We start from the raw sequence: 21,844 nt of genomic DNA, 5'->3' as shown, positions 1-21,844 counted from the left end.
TATCCTCTATCCGTGTACCACTTAACTATCTATATTCCTTTTCCTCTGTCTTTGATGTTTTCATGGTATAATCCTAGTAGTGGGATTGCTAGGTCATAGTTTATTGACTTTTGGAACATTCTTCCAAATTCTTCTTCAGAATGATTATACCAATTCGTGGCTCTTAGTGTACCTGTCTTCCCACAGCCCCTCTAATATGTCATTTTCTTCATTTATCATTTTTATCAATATGATGAGTATAAGGTAAAACCTTTGTGTTAATTTACATTTCCCTAATTTTCAGTGATTTTGAGTATTTTTCATGATTGTTAGTAGGATTTCTTCCTTTGAAAACTGTCCGTTATTTCTTGTATAAAAATCTCTCTCGGGGTGGCCAGGTAGCACAGCAAGTAAGAGCACCGTCTCCAGTGTCGGGATGACCTGGAGATCGAATCCCGGGCTCAGATACTCAGCACCACACCCAGAAATAACTGGCCATGTAACCTTGAGCAAGTTACTTAACCCCGATTGCTTTTAAAAAAAAATCTCTGTCTCTCTCTCTGTCTCTCTCTCTCTCTCTCTCTCTCTCTCTCTCTCTCTGTCTCTCTCTCTCTCTCCCTCTCTCTCTCTCTTATACTTAATAAATGTTTAGCACTGTAACACAATTTCTTAGCATGTATTCTCGTGCAAATCCATATCATGTGTTATTTAGATAAAGGTATCCTAGAATGTAGTTACTATGATAACATCTCTAGAATACAGAATGTTGAGTAAAAATTCAGAAAGTAAGGGTTATTCAAAAAATGAATCTATGCCATATCTACCCACCTTAATGCTCTTTAAAGGAGCAAAGAAAGCATGGTGGGCTATTGTATCAGCAATGCCATATTCACAATGCCTATGGAAATTACAGATATGCTGATATAATTATCCATTACAAAATACATCATGCTTGCCATATGGGGGAATAAGCTAGAAAATTTATTAAGATACCAAAAGACTGAGTCCCAAAACCAGAAAGTGAAAGCCATCAGAGTAGTTATGACATTGGCACAGGTAGATAAAGTAGAAAGCACCCACATTCTCAAGCCTTTAAAACAGAACAGGCTACCTCAGGCAAAGGTCCTCCTCTCCCCACTCACAGCAACCACCCAGAGTCCCGGAAGCGTGCTCCCAGAAGCTCCGGCCCCTGGCAGTCCTCAGCAGGAGTCCTTAGCAGAAATTCTGGCTGACTCAAAAAGGGCTTCGCGCTGCCGCTGCCTCTGCTGCCGCTGCTGCCGTTGCCTCCACCGCTAGCCACCGCAGGAGCTCCAGCTTGGCTTCCGCTTCCTCTTGCTCCGCCCCTTCCTGCTACATCAGCAAGTCCAATGGGGCATGGAAGATCTTTAAATCCCATAACCCTTACAGCTATCAGTCAACAAATAAAGATTTTGTCCACTATAATATTAGGTATTAACACATATCCTTCTTAATAAATTGTTTAGTGAATGGAAGGAATGTCCTAAATGTTCAGGTGGCCTAGAAAGTAAAAAATGCTTGTTGAAACTAATTCAGAATAAACTGTAGGTGAGATGATGGTACCAGGTAAACTGGAACAGCAAGAGATTTGAGTGGAGGAGAAATAAAAAATAAAACTCTATTTACTAAAAGATATAGTTCATACATGTGTTCATTTATGGCTAGTGTCCTGGGTGCACAGACCCTTTGCAGAATAAATGTCTATGCATTTATCATCAAACTGATATATTTCATATAGTATGCTTCCTCAAATTAATCACTTCAGTCTTCAGAGATTCACATTGGATTTTCTGGAACATATCCAGCCAGCTGAAGCTCTGTGGTCTCAAGTGATTATTAATTTGAACTCTGAGCTTCTATATGGGGCCAAAATAATGCAGGTGAGGAGGGGAAAGAAAGATAATCCAAATATCTGGTTCACTGTATATCCCATGAGTTTGGATATAGAGTCAGATTTACATTTTAAAACACTTAGAATTAAGCCTTAATTTGAACCCTGGTGAAAAAAGCTTTGCCTCATGAACAACAAATCAGTTATTTATTACGTTCTTAGTAATGTGCTGGGCACTGGGCTAGGTCGTGAGGACACAAAGACAGAACTGAATTTCAACTCTCTATACTCTTAAGGAATTTGAAGGTTGTAATTTCTTAGACACTTGGGCAGGAAAGTAGCTGACTGTTAGGAGTTTTATCACTTTAAAAAATACAATATATACTTTTTTGTACACACATGAACACACACACACACACACACACACACTCCTTGATAGAATATAAGCTCTTTGAGATCAGGAAGTGTTTCTTTTCTTTTTCTTCTTTCCTCCTGTCTTCCCTTCCTCTCCCCTTCCCTTCCCTCCCCTTCTTTCCTTCCTTCCTTCCTTTCTTCCTTCCTATAATTGCACATGTTAAAAAAATACTTAAGAAAATAAAATACATGTTGCAATTCCAAAAAATCTCCAAATATGTAAATATTCCTAATTAACTGTCTTGGATAAAGAATCTTCTACAGTAAACGTTTTGAAAAAATATGTTGTAGTTTATTTTTTTAAAACCAGGAAATGACAAATAAGAACCAAAAGTTAAATTATGCAGGAAGACTTCTAAATAGGTGAAAAGAAACTACAGGCAGACACAAGGAAAATTTATTGTGGGAGAGGTGACTTGAGACAGTTGGTAATTAAAAAAAAACACTAGTGTAAAAAGTATCAAAAAAGGGGCAAGTGAGGTAGAAAAGGATGGACAATTAATTGAAGAAAAGGAATGAGGAAATAGTATCTAAACCAGAAATTAAGACATAAAACAACAACATCAACAAAACAATGAAATCTATAGAGGGCTTGGATGAGTTGATTTTAATTTCATGACACATGTTATTTCTTAAATGTGATTGTGTATTTCTGGCAAGCATTCTTTCTTGTTTTCTGAGGGCCAAAGAAAATTTTGGGAAAGGAACTTTCCTATTGGAAGAAGAGAGGGCAGAGGAGGGTCAAATTTCTTTTCCTGATCTCAACAAGTTCCTAAAGAGAATTCTGGGGTGGGACTCCTCAAGGGATTATTAAAGGCTATCTAGTGTCAGTGGGACACCACTTGGCAGGACTTCCATATGCCTGCAGAGACACTGATTACATCTCATAGCAGCAATGGAACTATTTAGATCACATTCATTAAAACTCTTAAAACCATTATTAGCCTACTTTTGGCTGGAAGAGTTCTCATAGTCAAAATCTTTACCCTTTTACATAAATTGTATTTTTCCTGGCATAAGTTGCATGGACTTCAAAATGTACCCAAGGTCCAGTCTTGACGTGTTTTTTTTTTTTTTTAACCTTGGCTTTGGAGACAAAAGACCGGGGTTTACATCTCAGCTCTGCTATTAAATTCCTGTGTTACCTTGGTTAACTCATTTCCTTTCTCTGGGTCTCAATCTCTGTACCTGTAAAATTAAGGATTTGGACAATACAAGCTTCAGGTTTCCTTCCAGATCTAAAATGATATGACCCTATAATTAGAGATGGCAGAATATAACGTGGGCTGGCCTGAGAATCAGGAGAACATTATTCCAGTTCTCATTTTAAATAGCTGTGTGACCCTGAGTCTAAGTGAAACCTTTTTAAGTCTCTCTTAATTTCTTCATCTATAAAATGGATTGATCTTTAAGATTTCGTCTGATGAGGCAGCTAGGTGGCGCAGTGAATAGAGCACCGGCCCTGGAGTCAGGAGGACCTGAGTTCAAATGCGGCCTCAGACACTTGACACAATTACTAGCCATGTAACTTTGGGCAAATCACTTAACCCCAATTGCCCTCTAAAAAGCAAAATAAGTAAATAAAGATCTCATCTGACTCTAACATTTTAGATTTGGAATTGAAGGAATCTCAGAGATCATCTTAAATAAAATAACTATATAATTAGCATTTATGTAACACTAAGATTTGCAGAACATTTTCAACTATGATGTTATTTTTTTTTCTCACAACAACCCTGGGATATTGATGCTATTAGAATCCCCATTTTATAGCTAAAGAAACTGAGGCCTCCAAAGTGTAAGTGATTTACCTGGGCTCACATAGATAAGTCTCTAACGCCAGACTTAAACTCAGGACTTCTAGTTCCAGGTCCAGCATTCTAGCTACTTCATCACCTCCTTGAATTCTCCTTTAGTTAAAATCTCCTGGTAGGGGCAGCTATGTGATATAGTGAAAAGAGCACTGGCCCTGGAGTCAGAAGGACCTAAGTTCAAATCCAGCCTCAGACACTTAACACTTACTAGCTGTGTGACCTTGGACAAGTCACTTAATCCCAACTGCCCTGCCTTCCTCCCTCCCCTCCCCACCAAAAATATCTCCCAGTTGTCTGACATGTTGTAGAGGGCTCTCTTGTTTAGGAGCACAATGGACTAGGTGGCCTCTGAGGTCTCATGCTACTCCGTGTGATCCCAAATAAGTCCATCTAGAAAACTTCAAACAAAGAGAAACTCCCAACTTGCAAGGTGACCCTTTCTGCTTTGGGACAGCTCTGAATCATTTGGGAGTTTTACTTCATATTGAAGTGAAATCCTCAATTCTCTGATGTCACCATACTTTAATACCTCATGGATATAAATGTTTACAATCTCCACTGGAGCAGATTATTACTTCATCATGACTTGAGTCATTGTCAGTCGATGTGGCCTGAAATTTTACCCTGCCAACAACCTATTAAGGATCTGCTCTTGACTTAGCTAGCATGCTCCTCAGATAATAGTGTACTTCATTAGAGCCATCCTCAAATTCTTTCCAGCCTGGTAGATTCTTTCAGAGCTTGTTTTTGGCTAGCAAGGCCTTTAAGAACTCAATGTCAAGTGAGTAATAGCACCGGCTCCAGTGTCAGGATGACCTGGAGATCAAATCCCGGGCTCAGACACTCAGCACCACACCCAGAAATAACTGGCCATGTAACCTTCAGCAAGTTACTTAACCCCGATTGCTTAAAAAAAAAAAAGAACTCTGTCAGTGATGATACAGGAAGGCATCAGAGCAAGACATTAAGGACGTTAAGGGAAATGATAAAATAGGAACTCTATCCTCTGTAGAATGTGCTATTTTTCTAGAATATGTCTTTAAGTTAATTTTTTTCTGTTAAAATTTTATTCTCTCTCCCTCATATACCTCCCTCGTCCCATTGAACAAAAGAAAGAAAAGCAAAACTCTTCTCACAAATATGAATAGTCAAATAAAACTAATTGTTGCATTGGCCAGGTCCAAAAGCGTGTCTCTTATTCTATACCATTGCTTCTCTCTTTGGAGATGGAAGCATGTTTTATACTAAGTACACTGGAATTGTGGTTGGTCATTGAATAGATCAGAATTTTCAAGTCTTTCAATGTTTTTTTGTCTGTATAGTGTTAGTTGTTGTTGTTGTTGTTGCTTTGTTATATGTTGTATGTTTTGATATAAATTGTTGTCCTGGTTTTACTCACTTCACAGCAGTTCACATAAGTCTTTCCCAGTTTCCCTGAGTCTTTTTCATTTTTTTCTTATGGACAATATTAGTCCGTCACATTCATGTGTCATGAATGTCATTTGTTTAGCTATTAGCCAATTGATGGTCACTCCTTTAGCTTCCAGTTCTTTGCACTACAAAAAGAGCTGCCATCATTTTTTGAGCATATGGGATCTTTTCACTTTTATTTCTTTCTTATCTAATAGAAGTATCATTAAAACTAGCACAAGATTCTGAGATGAGGAAGTCATAGTGGAGTATATAGTTAATCTAGACTTGGGTTCACACTCCACTTCTGACACATGTAGGCTAAGAGACTTGGGCAAATCACTAATCTCATCACCCCCAACACATCTTTTAAGTCTATAAGTTGCAAAGAAGGGGCTCATCTGCATTGGCAGAGGAAATCACTAGGAATTAATCATGTCAATGAAATCACAGGAAAAATTTTTTAAAAATTATTTTTAAAATATTTGAAAATTTGATCATTTGTGGTTTACTAGAAATGTTCATACTCATAAGTAAGTTGTTAATTCACCTATTTAGAAATTAAATATGTCATTCTGTTGAAATAGGCCTTTTTGTTTTTTTAACCACTTTAAAAATTTTTTTTCCTTAATTGGGGAAATAGAAATAACTATAAGACCTATAATAGTGTATCAAAAATTGTTTCTTCTTGTGAAATTTCACTGTGTAGTAGTCATGCAAGTAGGTGGCACATTGGAAGGAGCACGGGTCCTTGAGCGAAGAAGACCTGAGTTCAAGCCCAGCTTCAGACACTTACTAGCTGTATGACCCTGAGCAAATCATATGTCCTCTATCTGCCTCTGTTTCCTTCATTGTAAAGTGAGGATCAAATAAGGTAATATCTATAGAATATAGCACAGTATCTGGCATGTAGTAGATACTTAATAAATGTTTTTTCCTCTCCTGTTTCCCCTTCATGCTTGACCAAGTATGTCCTAGTTTATGATGCTATCTGTAAAGTTCTACTCCTAAAGTGTCTGTACCTTTTAATTTGTAATTGCCATGTTAATATATCATTCTCAGGAATCAGTCCTTGTCATTATATTCTTCTTTGGAGGAAAATAACATCCTTCAAATATGATTATAATGAAAACTTAACCTATATCTTAATATTTTACAGGGTGACAGTGGAAACCAAGGTGAAAAAGGTCCTCAGGTATGATGCTTCCCATTTCCTTCAACCTTCAGATTAAAAGCATAGGCAGAGTTCATTTCTGCCCTTCTCTTTTCTAGTTAGCTCTTGTACTGTCTTCTTCCTGGTCTTATCTTCCACATCCATTTCCTAGGTACTACTTCTATCTTTAGAAATTTTTCTATCTTTAGAGGGCATTAGGTCCTCTCACCTAGGATTTAACATTCTTCACTTTAGTGCTATGCTAGGAAATATGAATTAAGCTGTGTTACTATCTAAAAACACATGCCTTAAGAACTCTATTATTACTGTGGAAATTGGTGAGATTTTTTTTAGCTTGTTTTATTTTATTTTGTGTTTTGGACTGTTAATTGGCATAGTAAAGGAATTTAGTGTCCTATTTGACTGAAAATAAACCTTTTATGCAGTGAAACTTCCTGGATCAAAGACGCTTGGGCACAAATTATATTGATTGATCTCTCAGTTACCTGCATTTAGAAATACATTTTTTTCATTCATAAATCTTCAGTCTAGTGTCCTAATATCTACCATACTGACATTTTTTTAAAATGCCACACAAAAATTTTTAAACTAGTTTAAAAGTTTCTCTTATGAAGAAACAGATAACTTTATAAACAGATAACTTTAAAAAGTAAACAAATAAAACTTCTCCCCAAAATTTTGCACAGGAAAAGGAAAAAAATATTAAGAGGTACATGAGACATGATAAGTATTTTTAAAATAAAAACTGAAAAACTCTGACTTGTTGGGGTGAAAATACCTAGAATTCCCAGTAAATTTCTATTACTCTTTTTTTTTTTTTGCTTTTTGGAGGGAAATTGGCATTAAGTAAGTTGCCCAAGGTCACGCGGCTGGTTTTTGCGTTAAGTATCTGAGGCTGGATTTCAACTTAAGTGCTCCTGACTCCAGGGCGGGTGCTCTATTCACTACGCCACCTAGTTGCCCCCTTTATTACTCTTAATAGCTTTAACAATTATATCTTTCAAAGTGTCTACTGAAGATTTTTTTCATTTTTGTTGATGAGTTTAAAATATTACCTTTTGAATGTAGATCTTTGTGCCTTCTGCACTTTCCTGCTTCCCCTGTGAATTATGGGATATGATCCTGTGAATGCATTTGGGGCAAATTTCCCAGCGGTTTAGTAAATTCATAAAAGTGCCTGGAGATACTCTCTAAGATAAGTTGTGGAGGAGATCCCAAATCTGCTTTTGGTAAAGGAAGTTTCCTCACTGGGAAACATGAATTAAATTACATGTCTGATCTTTTAAAAGTAGATTTATAAAGTGTTTAATGTACCAGTCTTTATTTGGCAACTCATGTCTGAATTGCTATGCATCTGAATTGTCTAGGCATTCACATTTAGATAATTCCCCGTTATACTTTATTTTTGTCCTAAGTTATCATTTCCAACCTTTTCTATATCATCTTTAGTTTAATCTTCCTTCTTAATTCTTCTTATTTGTGAATTTTTCTGTGGGTTTACCTTCTGGCACTTTGTATAACTTATACCCAGATTATAGATCTATGATTCTTGTCATATAGCACTTGCGATATTTTCAATTTTTCAATTTTCAATTTCAATTTAATATGCTATTAATTAATAAGTGGCATGTAGAATTAAATAGGACTTTCATACATTGTTAATAATATTTTATGTTCTTATAAAGGGTCAAAAGGGAGAAAATGGAAGATCAGGAGATCCAGGACCACAGGTATTTTTTTAAAGAAATATGACAAAATTGAGTATCCTTTTAACAGGTATATCTAAAATAAAAATAAAGATAATATTGTAGTTTGAATGTTGATTTTTCAGAGACATAAGCAAGCATAAAATTTTGGATAAAAAAACAAATGATAGCCCAATGTGCTGTGTGCTTGTTTTCCTGGAGCTGGAAGCAACTCCTGCTGTGTGGGTTATAGGTCTGTTGTAAGTTGTAAGTCTCATTGCTCTGCTTGCTCTTACATGTGATCTTGAGAGGAAGAAACCACCCACATCTTGGAGTCATTTACTGAAGTCAAAGGAAACTTACTCTCCTACTGTGAATGGCAGCAACAATGGAAAGAGAGGCATGGAATTGTAGAAAGTAAGAGCTTGAAGGGACCATAGAAGTCATCTGTTTCAACTCTTGAATTTTACAGATGTGGAAAGTGAAGCTTAGAAAACTGAGGAGAGGAGGGGGGCAGCTAGCTGGCTCAGTGAGTAAAGTGCCAGCCCTGGAGTCAGGAAGACCTGAGTTCAGTTCCAGCCTCAGACACTTAACACCCACACACACAAAATAAAACTAGCCATGTAACCTTGGGGAAGTTACTTAACCCCAGTTGCCCTCCAAAAGCCAAAAAAAAAAAATACTTTTGGGGCGTCTAGGTGGTGCAGTGAATAGAGCACTGGCCCTGGAGTCAGGAGGATCTGAGTTCAAACCTGGCCTCAGACACTTAACACAAAAACTAGCCGTGTGACCTTGGGCAAGTCACTTAACCCCAACTGCCCTCCAAAAATCAAAAACAAAAAAAAAAAACAGAAAGAAAATAATCAGGGCAGCCAGGTAGCACAGAGAGTAAGAGCACCGGCCCCAGTGTCAGGATGACCTGGGGATCGAATCTGGGCTCAGACACTTAGCACCCACCCAAAAACACCTGGCCATGTAACCTTGAGAAAGTTACTTAATCCCAATTGCTTTAAAAAAAAAAAAAGAAAGAAAGAAAACTGAGGAGACTTGTATAAAGCCATATGGCACAACTAGGGTATTGCTCCCTATTTAGTACTCTTCCCAACATGACATCTTGCCTCCCAAAGATGGCACTACATGGAGGGAGATGAGTTTTCCATTATTCTTTTTTTTAGGGAGGGGGGCAGGGTAGGAACACTAGTCTTGGAGTTAGGAGGACACAAGTTCAAATTCTGCCTCTGACTGTATGATCCTTGACAAATCATTAATCATTCTTACCCTTGATTTTCTCAACTGTAAAATGGTGATAATTACAGTACCTACCTCATGGGGTTGCTGTGAATTTCAAATGGGATAATTTTGACTTTACATTCAAAGTAAGCATGTATACCTCAAAAAAGGTCAGATGGTTTTCAAACCTTAAAGTTCTATATAAATGATAGCTATTGAAGGAACTACATTAGATCCTTGCTAAAATGCATCCATTTTGCTTGAAGGAAGCTCTAAATTTCAATAAGAAATTGGTGAAAATAGAGTTATACTTTTTTTCATCCAAGAAGACCCCTTAAAATCTATCCATCCTTCCAATGGGTCAGGGATGTGCTAGGAAATGTTTAATAATCACATCTCCAGGGGGAAAAAAGTGAGCATGATATACTTTTGAGTTTAATCTGCATTATTAACATTTTCCTTATCACTTTCTTAAATACAGACTATCAAAAAAACATTGAGTAAAGCCCTGATTTGTAGAAGTTGCCAATTTTTTTTTTTTGCCTTTTGGAGGGCAATTGGAGTTAAGTAACTTGCCCAAAGTTACATGGCTAGTTTTTTTTTTTTGTGTGGGTGTTAAGTGTCTGAGGCCAGAACCAAACTCGGGTCCTCCTGACTCCAGGGCCGGTGCTTTACTCACTGTACCACCTAGCTGTTCTTAGAAGTTGCCAATTTTTAAAGCATATATGTTTATGCTGAAAATTTAACAATTGGCTCTTTAAGGTGCTTCAAGCTTGCTCCAGTACACCTCTACTGTTAAGAACCATTGTGCTAACCCCATATAATGTCAACTAATTGTTTAGGACAGTTCAGATTACTCAGGATAATCAGCTGTGGCTATTGCCTTCGGTGGAAAGAGTCCCTGCTGCCTACTCCTTATATATGTGTTCCCTCCCCCCACATAACTTTCAAAGAAAATAAGAAGTCAAAAGCATTTATTAAATGCTTCTTGTGTACCAGGCACTGTGCTAAGTCATGGGGATACAAAGAAAGTCAAAAAGCAGCCTGGGATTTCAGGAAGCTCCAAGTCTAATGAGGGAGATAACATACAAATGACCATGTACAAATATGTATGTATGCATTATATATATACACATACTATCTATACATATATTATATATACACACTGACATATATGTATATGTGATAAATGGGAAATAATCTTATATCCTTATATTAAGGAGGACTATAAAAGTCTTCCTGCAGAAGGTGGCACTTTAGCTGGAGACCAGGAGAGCCAGGAAGCAGAAATGAGGAGAGAGAGAGTTCAGAAGGATATGCTTTTAAAAAGAAGAAATTATGCTCTTTCAGGATTTGTCTCTTTAAGATTAAACTCTCCAAGATTTGTGAGAAAATGGCAATAAATTCCTTCCTGGGTCCCATTGCTTTTCTTTAGAGCCTAAAGCTAAAAGATTTAGTCAGTTGCTAAATTCTAATAGTATGTGGACTGGCTGATATCCCTGGGTGGGGGTGGAAGGGGGGGGGTGGTGACTAGGGAGCAGAGCAGCTGTTCTTCCTCAGGAGCTGATATTTGAGTACAATGTAAAGTATCTTAAACTCTGCACTGAGACTGAATTGTCCTATACCTTTCAGTTTACTAAGTCCCACACATATGGATATTTTTGGCCTTAATAATATATATCAAGTCCAAGTGAATGTTTCTCCCACAAACAGTATAAATCTCTCTTTTTTTTTAATGTATTCATAGTTGACAGCTGTTTTCATTTCCCAATGCAATTTAATTGTAATACTTAACATCAACCCTTAACCTTCTGTGTTTTTTGACTGCAGCAGGATAAAGCCTACCTTCACGTTCCTTAGTCTGTAAACATGTTTTCAGATTTTGCTGCAGAGGAAATTGGAGTAGGAGGAAAAGGGAGACAGATACTTCACTCTGTTGAATGTTTCTTACTGGGTTCCTTTATCCCCATGAAAATTAATCCACTTACAAATTCATATGTTTTGTTTTTTAATTTATGAGAACATGGTTTGTATTAACTTTTTTGGTGTGTGCTTATAACAGGCATGACTTTAGCCTGTTTCTCATTTCTTCTCTCCACTTAAATTTTTTCACAATCAAAACATATTATAGAGAGTAAGATGGGATACTTAATAGAGAGCTGGCTTTGGAGACTGGGTTAAGTCCTCCCCTTGGCATATACTGTTTTCTGACACAGGGCAAGGCCCTGACTTATTACTGCTACAGAAAATTCCAGTGATCACAGAGATGATGCTGATCTGCATGAGGAGTTCCTTAAACCAATGAAAGCCAAGGTCCAGCTTAAAAAAAAACAAAACATGATATTGAATAAAGCTGTCAAAACTAATTTTGACACTGTATAAGAAATATTTAGAATCTTCTTATTGTATTATAGCCTGGGCTTCTCTGGGCATGTTTTAAGTGGGCCCAGAGAAGCTCAGGCTACAGTGTATTACATTGCCCTATCACTGATCAATGTCCCACTTGAAGATTTAATTAATCAATGTTAATGTATATGTAAAATAGTTACATTCTTAGCCTTTGGACTTGAGCTGAATGCCTATAGCACTGATGGAATTAAAATGTAGAAAATCAGTATTTTTCATTGTTTTCCTGGTGGTCTATATTATCTTCAATGTAGCATTTGATTCTTATGTGGAAATCATTGGTGAGACGGAAATTAAGATAAGCCCTGTTAAGGCTAAATGTTTGGACTAAAGCAAATGATCTAATGCTTTTTCTGACTCAAGAATGTGTAAGTGTTTTCTCTTTCATGCTTAAGTCAATGTGGGCAGTGCTCCGCCTGTAGGATGGTATGTGGTGTAAAGCAAACTGATTACCTTAGCCACCTAGTTTACAAGTGGTGGTGTGATTTATTTAGTAGAGCGATTGAGAGACCACTCTGATTTTGGGGACTAATTTTTACTGCTTTTGCCATGTAATTCAAATGAACAATCAATAAACATTTAAGGCCTCTAGGTTTTGCAGAATGTAGGCCAGGTATCCCTAGACCAAGGATCTCATTGCAATGTAGCATGGGTAATGGAAGAAATGCTGGCTTTGAAGTAAGGGGGCCTGGGATCAAATCCCAATTATACTACGCATAATGTTGGACAAGTCTTTTAACCTCTCTGGGGTTTTTACATCTGTAAAATGAGGAGGTTGAAGTCAGTGTCTCCTAAATATTGGTACTGATGAGACAAAGATAAAAACATCCTACCAATCCTTGTTCTAAAGAAGGTTACATTCCACTGGAGGGGAGGGCTAGGGTATATACACAAGTACTCTATCCAAAATGAGTATAATACAAGTTATGAAATCAAACAAAGAAGAGGTCCTGGCAAAGTGTTGTAGCTACATAAGAGATGGAAAGAGCCCATTCTGTTCTTTCATGTACATTTTAGAGTGATTGCTGTATTTTTGTTTTGCTTTATTTTTATACTTTGAGGAGGGAAGGCAGGGCAATTGGGGTTAAGTGACTTGCCCAAGGTCACACAGCTAGTTTTGTGTTAAGTGTCTGAGGCCACATTTGAACTCAGATCCTCCTGATTCCAGGGCCAGTGCTCTATTCACTGAGCCATCTAGCTGCCCCAATTGCTGTATTTTCTTTTTTATTTTTTTAATCTTTTTTTTATTAATTTGTTTGTTTCCTTTTAGTTTACAGGATTCAATTCCACAATTCCTTGAGTTTCACATTTTGTCCCCCTCCCTCCCCTCCCCCTCATGGCGGCTTATCAATTGCTGTATTTTCAAATAAATTTGGGAGCTACAGAAAAATAAATAAATTGACATCAGTGATCATACAATAAGTAAATTGAACACATGAATCTCTCTCTCTCTCTCTCTCTCTCTCTCTCTCTCTCTCTCTCTCTCTCTCTCTCTCTCTCTCTTTCATTGTAAAATGGTTTTGTTTTCTTTTGTTTTTTGCCCCCTCTTTATTTCTTTAGGGAATTCCAGGTCATCTTGGAGCAAAAGGAGAGGTATGTGCTTTAATACCTTAATTTCCCTTATAATTAATCTTCTGTAATCTTCAATGAATATTGTTACTGCAGTGTAACTGTTGAAATTTGAACACCCAGACTGCATCTTATGTTGGATAAATTTTAAAAATTGTTGCTTCCCGTTGATTTTGAGAACATCTTTCCTTATTTTCACTGATATTAAGTTGCTCTAAAATACTTTGGTCAGATTCCAATTCCAGGTGGGAATCTGGTTTCTACCCATTGTTCAGTGAGGACCTTAGGGCACTCTTTTCAAGGACAAAAATCAGTGGTATAAGCAATAAAAGCTACCTGTTCTTATTTCTAACAGTTAAAATACAAAGAATGACTGCAGAAAAAAAACAACAGTGAGAATGCTGGCCAATTATTTAAGTTATAATAATAGTATTGCTATGCTTTTTATAAGAAGACTACTGATGCCACTAACCCACCATGACAAGAACCTATTCTTGAAGTTGCAATTTTTTTAAAAACCATTTTTATTGACATATTTTTATATTACTATAATTTTCCCCCATATTCCCACCTACTTTCCCTCCCAAAGAGTCTGAATTATATAATAAATGGTATTTTAAAGAAAAAAAATGAGGAACAAATCAGCATAACTAATTAAGACATTGAAAAAGTCTAAAAATATGTGCAATATATAATACTTGTGGACTTTCTGCCTCTGCAAAGGGGTAGGGGCTAGTCCACTGGGTCTTCTCATATCTTTTCTTTTGAGCCATGTTTATTCATTATACTTTTCTAACATTTACTTCTAACTGTGTGTGCTTGTGTGCTTCTTTCCAGTTATATTGTTATAGTTATTGTGTATATTAATGTCTTATCTCATAGATTTTCCCATGAATCTCTGTTTTCATCACATTAGTCATGTCTCATAGGAGAGTTATATTCCTTTACATTCATGCACCATGATTTGTTTATCCATTTCCAAATAAATACCTATATTTTTTTTTTACCAATTCATTGCTTTTGCAAAATGTTGTGCTATAAGTATTTTAGTATATGAGATCTTTCTTCTTATTATGAGCCTCCTTGGGATATAAGTCTATTAATGGAATCCCTGAGTCAAAGGATATGGAAATTTTAGTCACTTTATTTGCATAATTCCAAGTAACTTCTCAAAATGGTCATACTGATTCACATATCACTGATAATGCATTCATATTCCTATCTTTCCACAGCTCCTTCACCACTAATTTTTTTTTGTCATTTTTGCCAATTAGCAAATAGAGATAGTTTGGTCTCCTTGTTGCCTATCTTTATTCTTTTTTTTCCTTTTGTCTTGTGGCTATTGCAAACATCTCTAGAACTATATTAAATAATAGTGTGGAAAGGGGGCATGTTTGCTTTACTCCTGTATTTATTGGGAAAGATTCTATTATATATCCATTAATATGATACTTGGTTTTGGTTTTAAATATATACTTTTATCATATTACAAGTTCCTTTTATGCCTGTTTTTATAGGTTTTTAAAAAACATAACAAATGCTATACTTTGTTGAAGTTTTTTATTTTTTACATATATTGATATAATTATGTGGTTTGGATATTTTATGTTGCTTTTTCTAATTGAAATGATGGATTTATCTTATCCATTCACATTATGGAATCTAAATGATTGTCTATGAGATACATTAACATTTCATTAAGTCTTTATAATTATATGAATTTGATAAAAGAAAAATCACAATTTAAAAATTTCCATATTATACATTTTCCATCTCAGTAGTATTATCAATTATATATTTAAACTAAAGGTCTTCAAAGTAAGTTATGATCAACTTATAAGTGTTAGAGGGAGATAATAGATAATGAAACCCATTGAACAGGTAATTAAAGTCCCCAAACTGTTCTTTTAAGGTTTTGGCCAATTGTTTTTTATAAGCTTTATGTTGATTGAAAAAAAATCAATTCTAATGAGTATTAGAAATGACTGATTAAGTTTTATTTTTTAGTCTCTACTGATCCATAGTAGAGGTCCTAAAAAGCCAGATTACCAAAATTCAGACAACAGGAAAAAGAATTTCAGTTCATTCAATCCAATAAGCACTTAAGTGGTAAATTTAGGAAAATCACTGTTTTGGGTACAAAGTAAGATTCATAGGTAAATAAGTCTCCTTGGTCTCTAACTTCAGGGAGCTTAAAATCTGAGTGATAGGCAAGACTAATTGTTCCTTTTATAACCAATACTAATTGGAGAGGAATGTGAATTAAATTTCTTTGCAGATCAATTTCAGTATTTTCCAGATTTAGCCTACTCGGTTTTCTTTTATATACCATGTCTTGGAAATATTGTTGTCATATCTTATGCAGTATTTAAGTTAAGATTTTGTTTTGTTCTCTTTATATTTAGAAGGGTGAAAAGGGAGATCCTGGCAATAGAGGTGCCAGTGGGCCTAAAGGAGAACCAGGGATGAATGGCTTAATCGGGCCCATTGGTCCAAGAGGACAGCATGGAGAAACAGGCCCTCGAGGACCTCCTGGATTAGATGGGAAACCAGTCTGTCTTTTTGTTTTTCTGTTATTAAAAAATGTTCTTTATTGCTTTTTAAGTAACCTTCATTCATACAATAATACCTATATCTTTAATGCAGGGGAGAGAATTTTCAGAGCAGTTCATACGGCAAGTTTGCACTGATGTATTGAGAGGTGAGTATCAAAAATATTAAAGAAAATATTCCCTCATCCTCATAACTATAAAACATAGGATTCAGAGAGAGGAAGGAGGTTGTCAATTTGTTGACATAAAGAACTACTATTAAAAAATAAACCTGAAAAGTTTTTAAAAATGTAAAATAAAATAAAATATAGTTTGAAATGAAGAAGCTATTAATGACTAGTAATCACTTTAAGGTTATTTCTTGATTTTTTTTTTAGCCCAGTTGCCAGTCTTACTTCATAGCGGAAGATTACAAAGCTGTGAACACTGTCAGTCTCAAAATGGCTCTCCCGGACTTCCTGGGCCACCTGGTCCAATGGGACCAGAAGGTCCTAGAGGATTTCCTGGGTTGCCAGGAAGAGATGGTGTTCCTGGACTAATGGGAACTCCTGGACACCCAGGCGCTCGAGGGCTAAAAGGTACTTTTTGCTTTACTATATAAGGAGAGGGGCTAGACCTGTGTTTTCATTGTATTAGGAATTTCCAGATGAGGAAACTCTACAAATGCAGGTTGGCATTTTCTGTGCAAATTATGATTTTATAGAGTTTGCCTAGAGAATGAAGAAGTTAGTTGACTAGGCCAGGGTCAAACAGTTTGTATGTGTCAGGGGAGAAACTCAGAACCAACTTTAAAAGTAAGTCTTTGAGGCCAGTTCTCTATTTGCTATGTCATTCTGCCCATCTTTGTTTTATTAAATCTATAAAAATTCATCCTTTTTCCTGGAAAAGAATGTATATGTTCCCCCTTTCCTAGTATGGTAGAGCTTAGTCTTTTGTCTATATATTTGATAAATACTTCAACCTTCTGAGCAAAATACATTAGAGAACACCAAGGTTTTTGCCCTCCTGGTGATATGCTTTGGAGAGAAAAGCCAAAATTATGAGCAATGTGGAATCACAGTATGGAAGATGTTTAAATCATTCTTTACTTTTGATTAGGATCTTTTCTGCCTTTCATAGTGAATTCTATAAACAATTAATGTTTATACAAAAGCATCTTCCCTTCCTTCTGATTTTTTTTTAAGATTTTATCTTTTCTGTTTCTCAACTGGTCCCCTTTTTCCAACTAATTTGTTATGTTCTCTATGCCTTTCAGGATTCAAAAGATACATTATGTTAACTGCAATTATTTCCCTTTCACCCCTTTCCATCCCAAATCATACAAACATTTTAAAGCCTCTCTTCATTGAAGTAGTAAGAAAAAATCTGTGGGTTCCAAAAAACATATGACCACTAGTCAATTTCCGAGTCTCTAATTTCATGTTGGCTTTTGATTCACTCCATTGTCTAGTCCTCAAATGAGCAATTACATAAAATTACCTTTAATATTCACTGTAAATTAAATTAAATAAACAAAAATGATAGATTGAAAATCTGTTTATATCTTTTTTAAAAAGGATTTTTTTCCCTTTGGACATATCTATTATCTTCCTAACTCTCCCCTTCCCCCAAAAAAACCCCCAAACTTGAGTGGTTTATCAAGTAAGATAATAGTTTGATATTCTGCAGGACAACCAGGAAGAAATGGGGCAAAGGGTAACCAAGGGTTTGGACATCCAGGAGAACAAGGCCCCCCAGGCCCTCCAGGTAAGGGTTGTCATAAACCAAATAAGTTTTACATATTTGTTTTAAGAATTATCTAATAACAATTATTATTAATAGCCAGCATTTATATAGTACTTTAAGGCTGAAAAGTACTTTACAATTATTATCTTATTTTAATACATTTAGTACAGCAATACATTTGGCTTCTTATCATCCAAAGATTTTCCATGAATCTTTCAAAGTTATCTTTTTCTTAGTACCTAGCTAATTCTGCCACAAGGGCAGCTAGGTGATATAGTGGATGGAGTGCCAGGATTGGAGTCAGGCAGACCTGTGTTCAAATACAGCTTCAGATACTTATTAACTTTTTGACCCTGGGAAAAATCACTTAACCCTGTTTGACTCAGTTTCTCATCGGCAAAATGAGCTGGAGAAAGAAATGACAAGCCACTCTAGTATCTTTGCCAAGGAAATTACAAATAGGTTTACGAAGAGCTGGAAATGACTGAACAACAATACAGTTTCACTTTTAGGGAAGCTAGGTGGCATGGTGGATAGAGTGCCAGGTCTGGAGTCATGAAAACTCATCTTCCTGAGTTCAAATCTGGCCTCAGAGACTTATTGGCTGTGTGACCCTGAGCAAGTCACTTAATCGTATTTGCCTCAGTTTTATTATTTGTAAAATGAACTAGAGGAGGAAATGAAAAATCACTCCAGTATCTTTGCCAAGAAAACTCCAAATGGGTTCACAAAGAGTTGGACACAACTGAAAAACATCTGAACAACGAGAACAATCAATTCTGCCACCTCGTTTGTAGAGTGGTTTATCTGGTGTCGAGCCAATCTAGGCCTTGACTTCTCTAGGGGGAATAGACTACCTCAGGAGGTGTGAGTTTTCTATTGTTGAAGGTATTCTAGTGACGGCTAGATGACCACTTGTAACAAATATTTATAGAAAAGGGATTCTTTTTAAAGTATTTATGGAACTAGATGATAACCTTTGAGATCCTAACTCAGAGAATCTGTAATTCTGTATCCCTAACTAATTTTTGTAGCTTAGTAAATCACATTTGAGGTGAATGTAGTAATTTGAATAGTGCCAAGACAAACAACTGGGCATTGGTCTAATATATATTGGATTAGGATAATAAGTTTGGATGTGTAAAAAAATATAGATATTATAAACTGTACATTTTAGATATATTATAGAGCTTCTAATGAGTAAAAATTATTTGCCTCCTCCTTTCTGTACTCTAATCCAACCACTCCTGTGTTACCATGAAATGCCTCAGACTCACAGAATCATAAGAGCGTGGATTTAGATTTAGAAGAAACCTTAGATATTATTCATTTTTCCTTATGATTAAAATGAGCCTCAAAGATGGTAATGTCACACATGTAGATATTCAAAGTCACATAGGTAGTAAATGAAAGTACTAGTATTTGAATGGAGACCTAGAGTCAGCAAGACCTGAATTCAAATTAGCCTCAGAAACTAACTTTGTGACCCTGGGCAAGTCACTTAACCTCTGTTTGTCTTAATGCACTAGAGTAGGAAATGGCAAACCACTCCAGTACCTTTGCCAAGAAAACCTCATGGATATGGGATCATGGTTCCTGGGGTCATGAAGAGTTGGACATGACTAAATGACTGAAAAACAACCAAATTTGAGCACAAGTTCTCTGGCTCTAAATTCAGGCATCTTTGCATTCTTCCAAACAAAGGAGCAAGAACATGTCACAAATGGAAAAGTCAGCTCCTTAGTAATCGAAGGATGACTGCAGTTTTTAGGAAGGGAAATATCAATTGCATCAACATGTTAGCTTAGTTATTTGGAAAAATAGATATTACTTTTCAAGAATTCATATTTATCTGTCTAATGTGATTGTTGTTCAGTTGATTGAGTCGCATCCAATTCTTCATGACCCTGTGGACCATACTGTCCATGAGATTTTCTTGGCAAAGATACTAGAGTGCTTTGCCATTTCCTTCTCAGGTGGATTAAGACAAATAGAGATGGGACAGGTAAGTGACACGGGGCATAGAGCACCAGTCCTGGAGTTAGGAGGACCTGAGTTCAAATCCAGGCTCAGACACAACACACTTACTACCCATGTGACCTTGGCTAAATCACTTAATGCCAATTGCCCTGCCTTCCCCTCTCCAAAAAAAAAAAAAAGATAAATAGAGATTAAAGTGATTTGTTAAGTGTTACACAGCCAGTATCTGAGGCTGAATTTGAATTAAGGTTTTCCTGACTCTGGGCTTAAAGCTCTATCCATTAAACCATTTGGCTGCCCTATCTAATGTGATAGATGGATGTAATCAGAAGGTTGTCTATTCATTAATTAATGATATTTTGTTGTAGGTCCTGAAGGTCCTCCTGGAATTAGCAAAGAAGGGCATCCTGGAGAACCAGGTCTACCTGGAAAAGATGGAGACCAAGGAAATCCTGGAATACAAGGGCCAACTGGACCCCCTGGAATCTGTGATCCTTCTTTATGTTTCAGTGTGATCGTTGGAAGGGATCCATTTAGAAAAGGGCCAAACTATTAATTTGCAATGCCTTCATCAGCAGACTAGGCATGGTGCTTTTCTTTCATGGTCTTTCAAGTCTCAGGAATATTACCGGCAATAATCCTTTGAAAAGGAACTGAAGTACCTCGGTTTTTATAAAGAAAACAAATAATGAGATAATGAAAAGATAACGCTGCTTCTTGGTTTTAAAGGCTTCTCCAGATAGAGCCTTTATATTAGAAGCATTAACTAAATGGGGAGATTTCCCTGTAAGTCCATTAATTGGAATTAAAATTGAATAAAATTAGTTACCACCATTGCCTTGTAGCAGTACAGTATTAGTCGATCAGTAACCCATCACTGTGAAATGTTTCACATTCAGTCTCCATGCAGTAAATCATTTGATTTCAGTTTCATGTTTGTGTGAATCTCATGGTTATGTATGCTTCATATTTCATAGTTCATGCTTGTTCATTAGCCAAAGGGGAAGATGAATTTGGTTATTGAAAACTACATGAAATTTCCTTTATGTACATATGTACATTTCCCTCACTGACTGCTTAATTAATGACCACAATGATTAATTTAAAACTGTCTAGGAAAGAAATTATACTAGACAGATGATGCTAAAAAATACAGAATATTGTGGGGAAAAGTCAGTTTCATCATTACTCTCCTGCATGTTCAAAAAAAAAGTATTAGTACAAATGCTGAGGCCTTCATTCCCCATGCTCTTTGCCTAACTGCAATGTTTGTTGTATGCCTTCATTTTCCATTTTATTCACTACATGTCTATGTTAATATATGTTAATTTTTGTATGTATCCCTAACAGGAAAAAAACAAAACAAAACAGGCTTCAGTTGAAAGGACAGCAGTTGCACAAATCCCACTTCGCATTGACCAATTAAGGCAGATGGTTAAATTAATATTGCCCAGTCATGTACTGTACAGAAAAGCTTTTATATAGAAGTGATTTTCAGATGTTTGGTTTTTCAGTTGTCATGCTTTAACTTTTGTACTGTGCTTAACATTCAAGGTCGAATAAAATTTTGTACAGAATCTGATGATGATGGTAGAAGGCATTCTTTACATTTTTTGTTCCTCACATTCACTCTGCTATTTAATGGTACTGTCAAAATTTTAGGGCCAGCAAAGTGGCTGAGTGGATAGAATGGAGTTAGGAAGACTCATCTTCCTGAGTTCAAATCTAGCCTCAGAAACTTACTAGCTATGTGACCCTGGGGAAATCACTAAACCCTTTTTGCCTATTTCCTCATCTGTAAAATGAGCTGGAAAAGAGAAGACAAACCACTCCAAAATCAACATCTGTGCCAAGAAAACACCAAATTGGATTATAAAGAGTCGGCAGAATTGAAAATGACTGAACAACCAATTTTTTCCATCATTCAAACATTCACACCTGTCTAGTGGCTATCTAGTACATGTTTTCCTACTTTCAGAATAACTTTTTCTTCTAACCAATGGATAAATTTTGAGGATAATCTGATAGGGTATTCTTCTAAAGTCTCAAAATAAAAG

The 21,844-nt window shown here is 36.2% G+C and overlaps 1 protein-coding gene across 1 annotated transcript in view; it reads left to right on the top strand.

The window, feature by feature from the left end:
• Positions 1-21,383, top strand: part of COL21A1 (collagen type XXI alpha 1 chain) — a 252,989-nt gene extending 231,606 nt beyond the window's left edge. Inside the window, exons 23-30 of the mRNA XM_069070650.1 lie at positions 6,626-6,661; positions 8,326-8,370; positions 13,522-13,554; positions 15,936-16,082; positions 16,177-16,231; positions 16,460-16,660; positions 17,751-17,828; positions 20,156-21,383. Coding sequence (XP_068926751.1) covers positions 6,626-6,661; positions 8,326-8,370; positions 13,522-13,554; positions 15,936-16,082; positions 16,177-16,231; positions 16,460-16,660; positions 17,751-17,828; positions 20,156-20,343 — 783 coding nt within the window. The 3' untranslated portion in view covers positions 20,344-21,383. The remainder of the gene's footprint in view (positions 1-6,625; positions 6,662-8,325; positions 8,371-13,521; positions 13,555-15,935; positions 16,083-16,176; positions 16,232-16,459; positions 16,661-17,750; positions 17,829-20,155) is intronic.
• The last annotated feature ends 461 nt before the right edge of the window (positions 21,384-21,844 follow it).

This window comes from Petaurus breviceps, unplaced genomic scaffold, assembly GCF_028583685.1.
Source record: "Petaurus breviceps papuanus isolate PSGF00001 unplaced genomic scaffold, PetGlider_PUasm1.0 90822, whole genome shotgun sequence".
Lineage (NCBI taxonomy): Eukaryota > Metazoa > Chordata > Mammalia > Diprotodontia > Petauridae > Petaurus > Petaurus breviceps.
The sequence above is the reverse complement of the archived record's forward strand: the minus strand, read 5'-3'. Positions and strand labels throughout refer to the sequence as shown.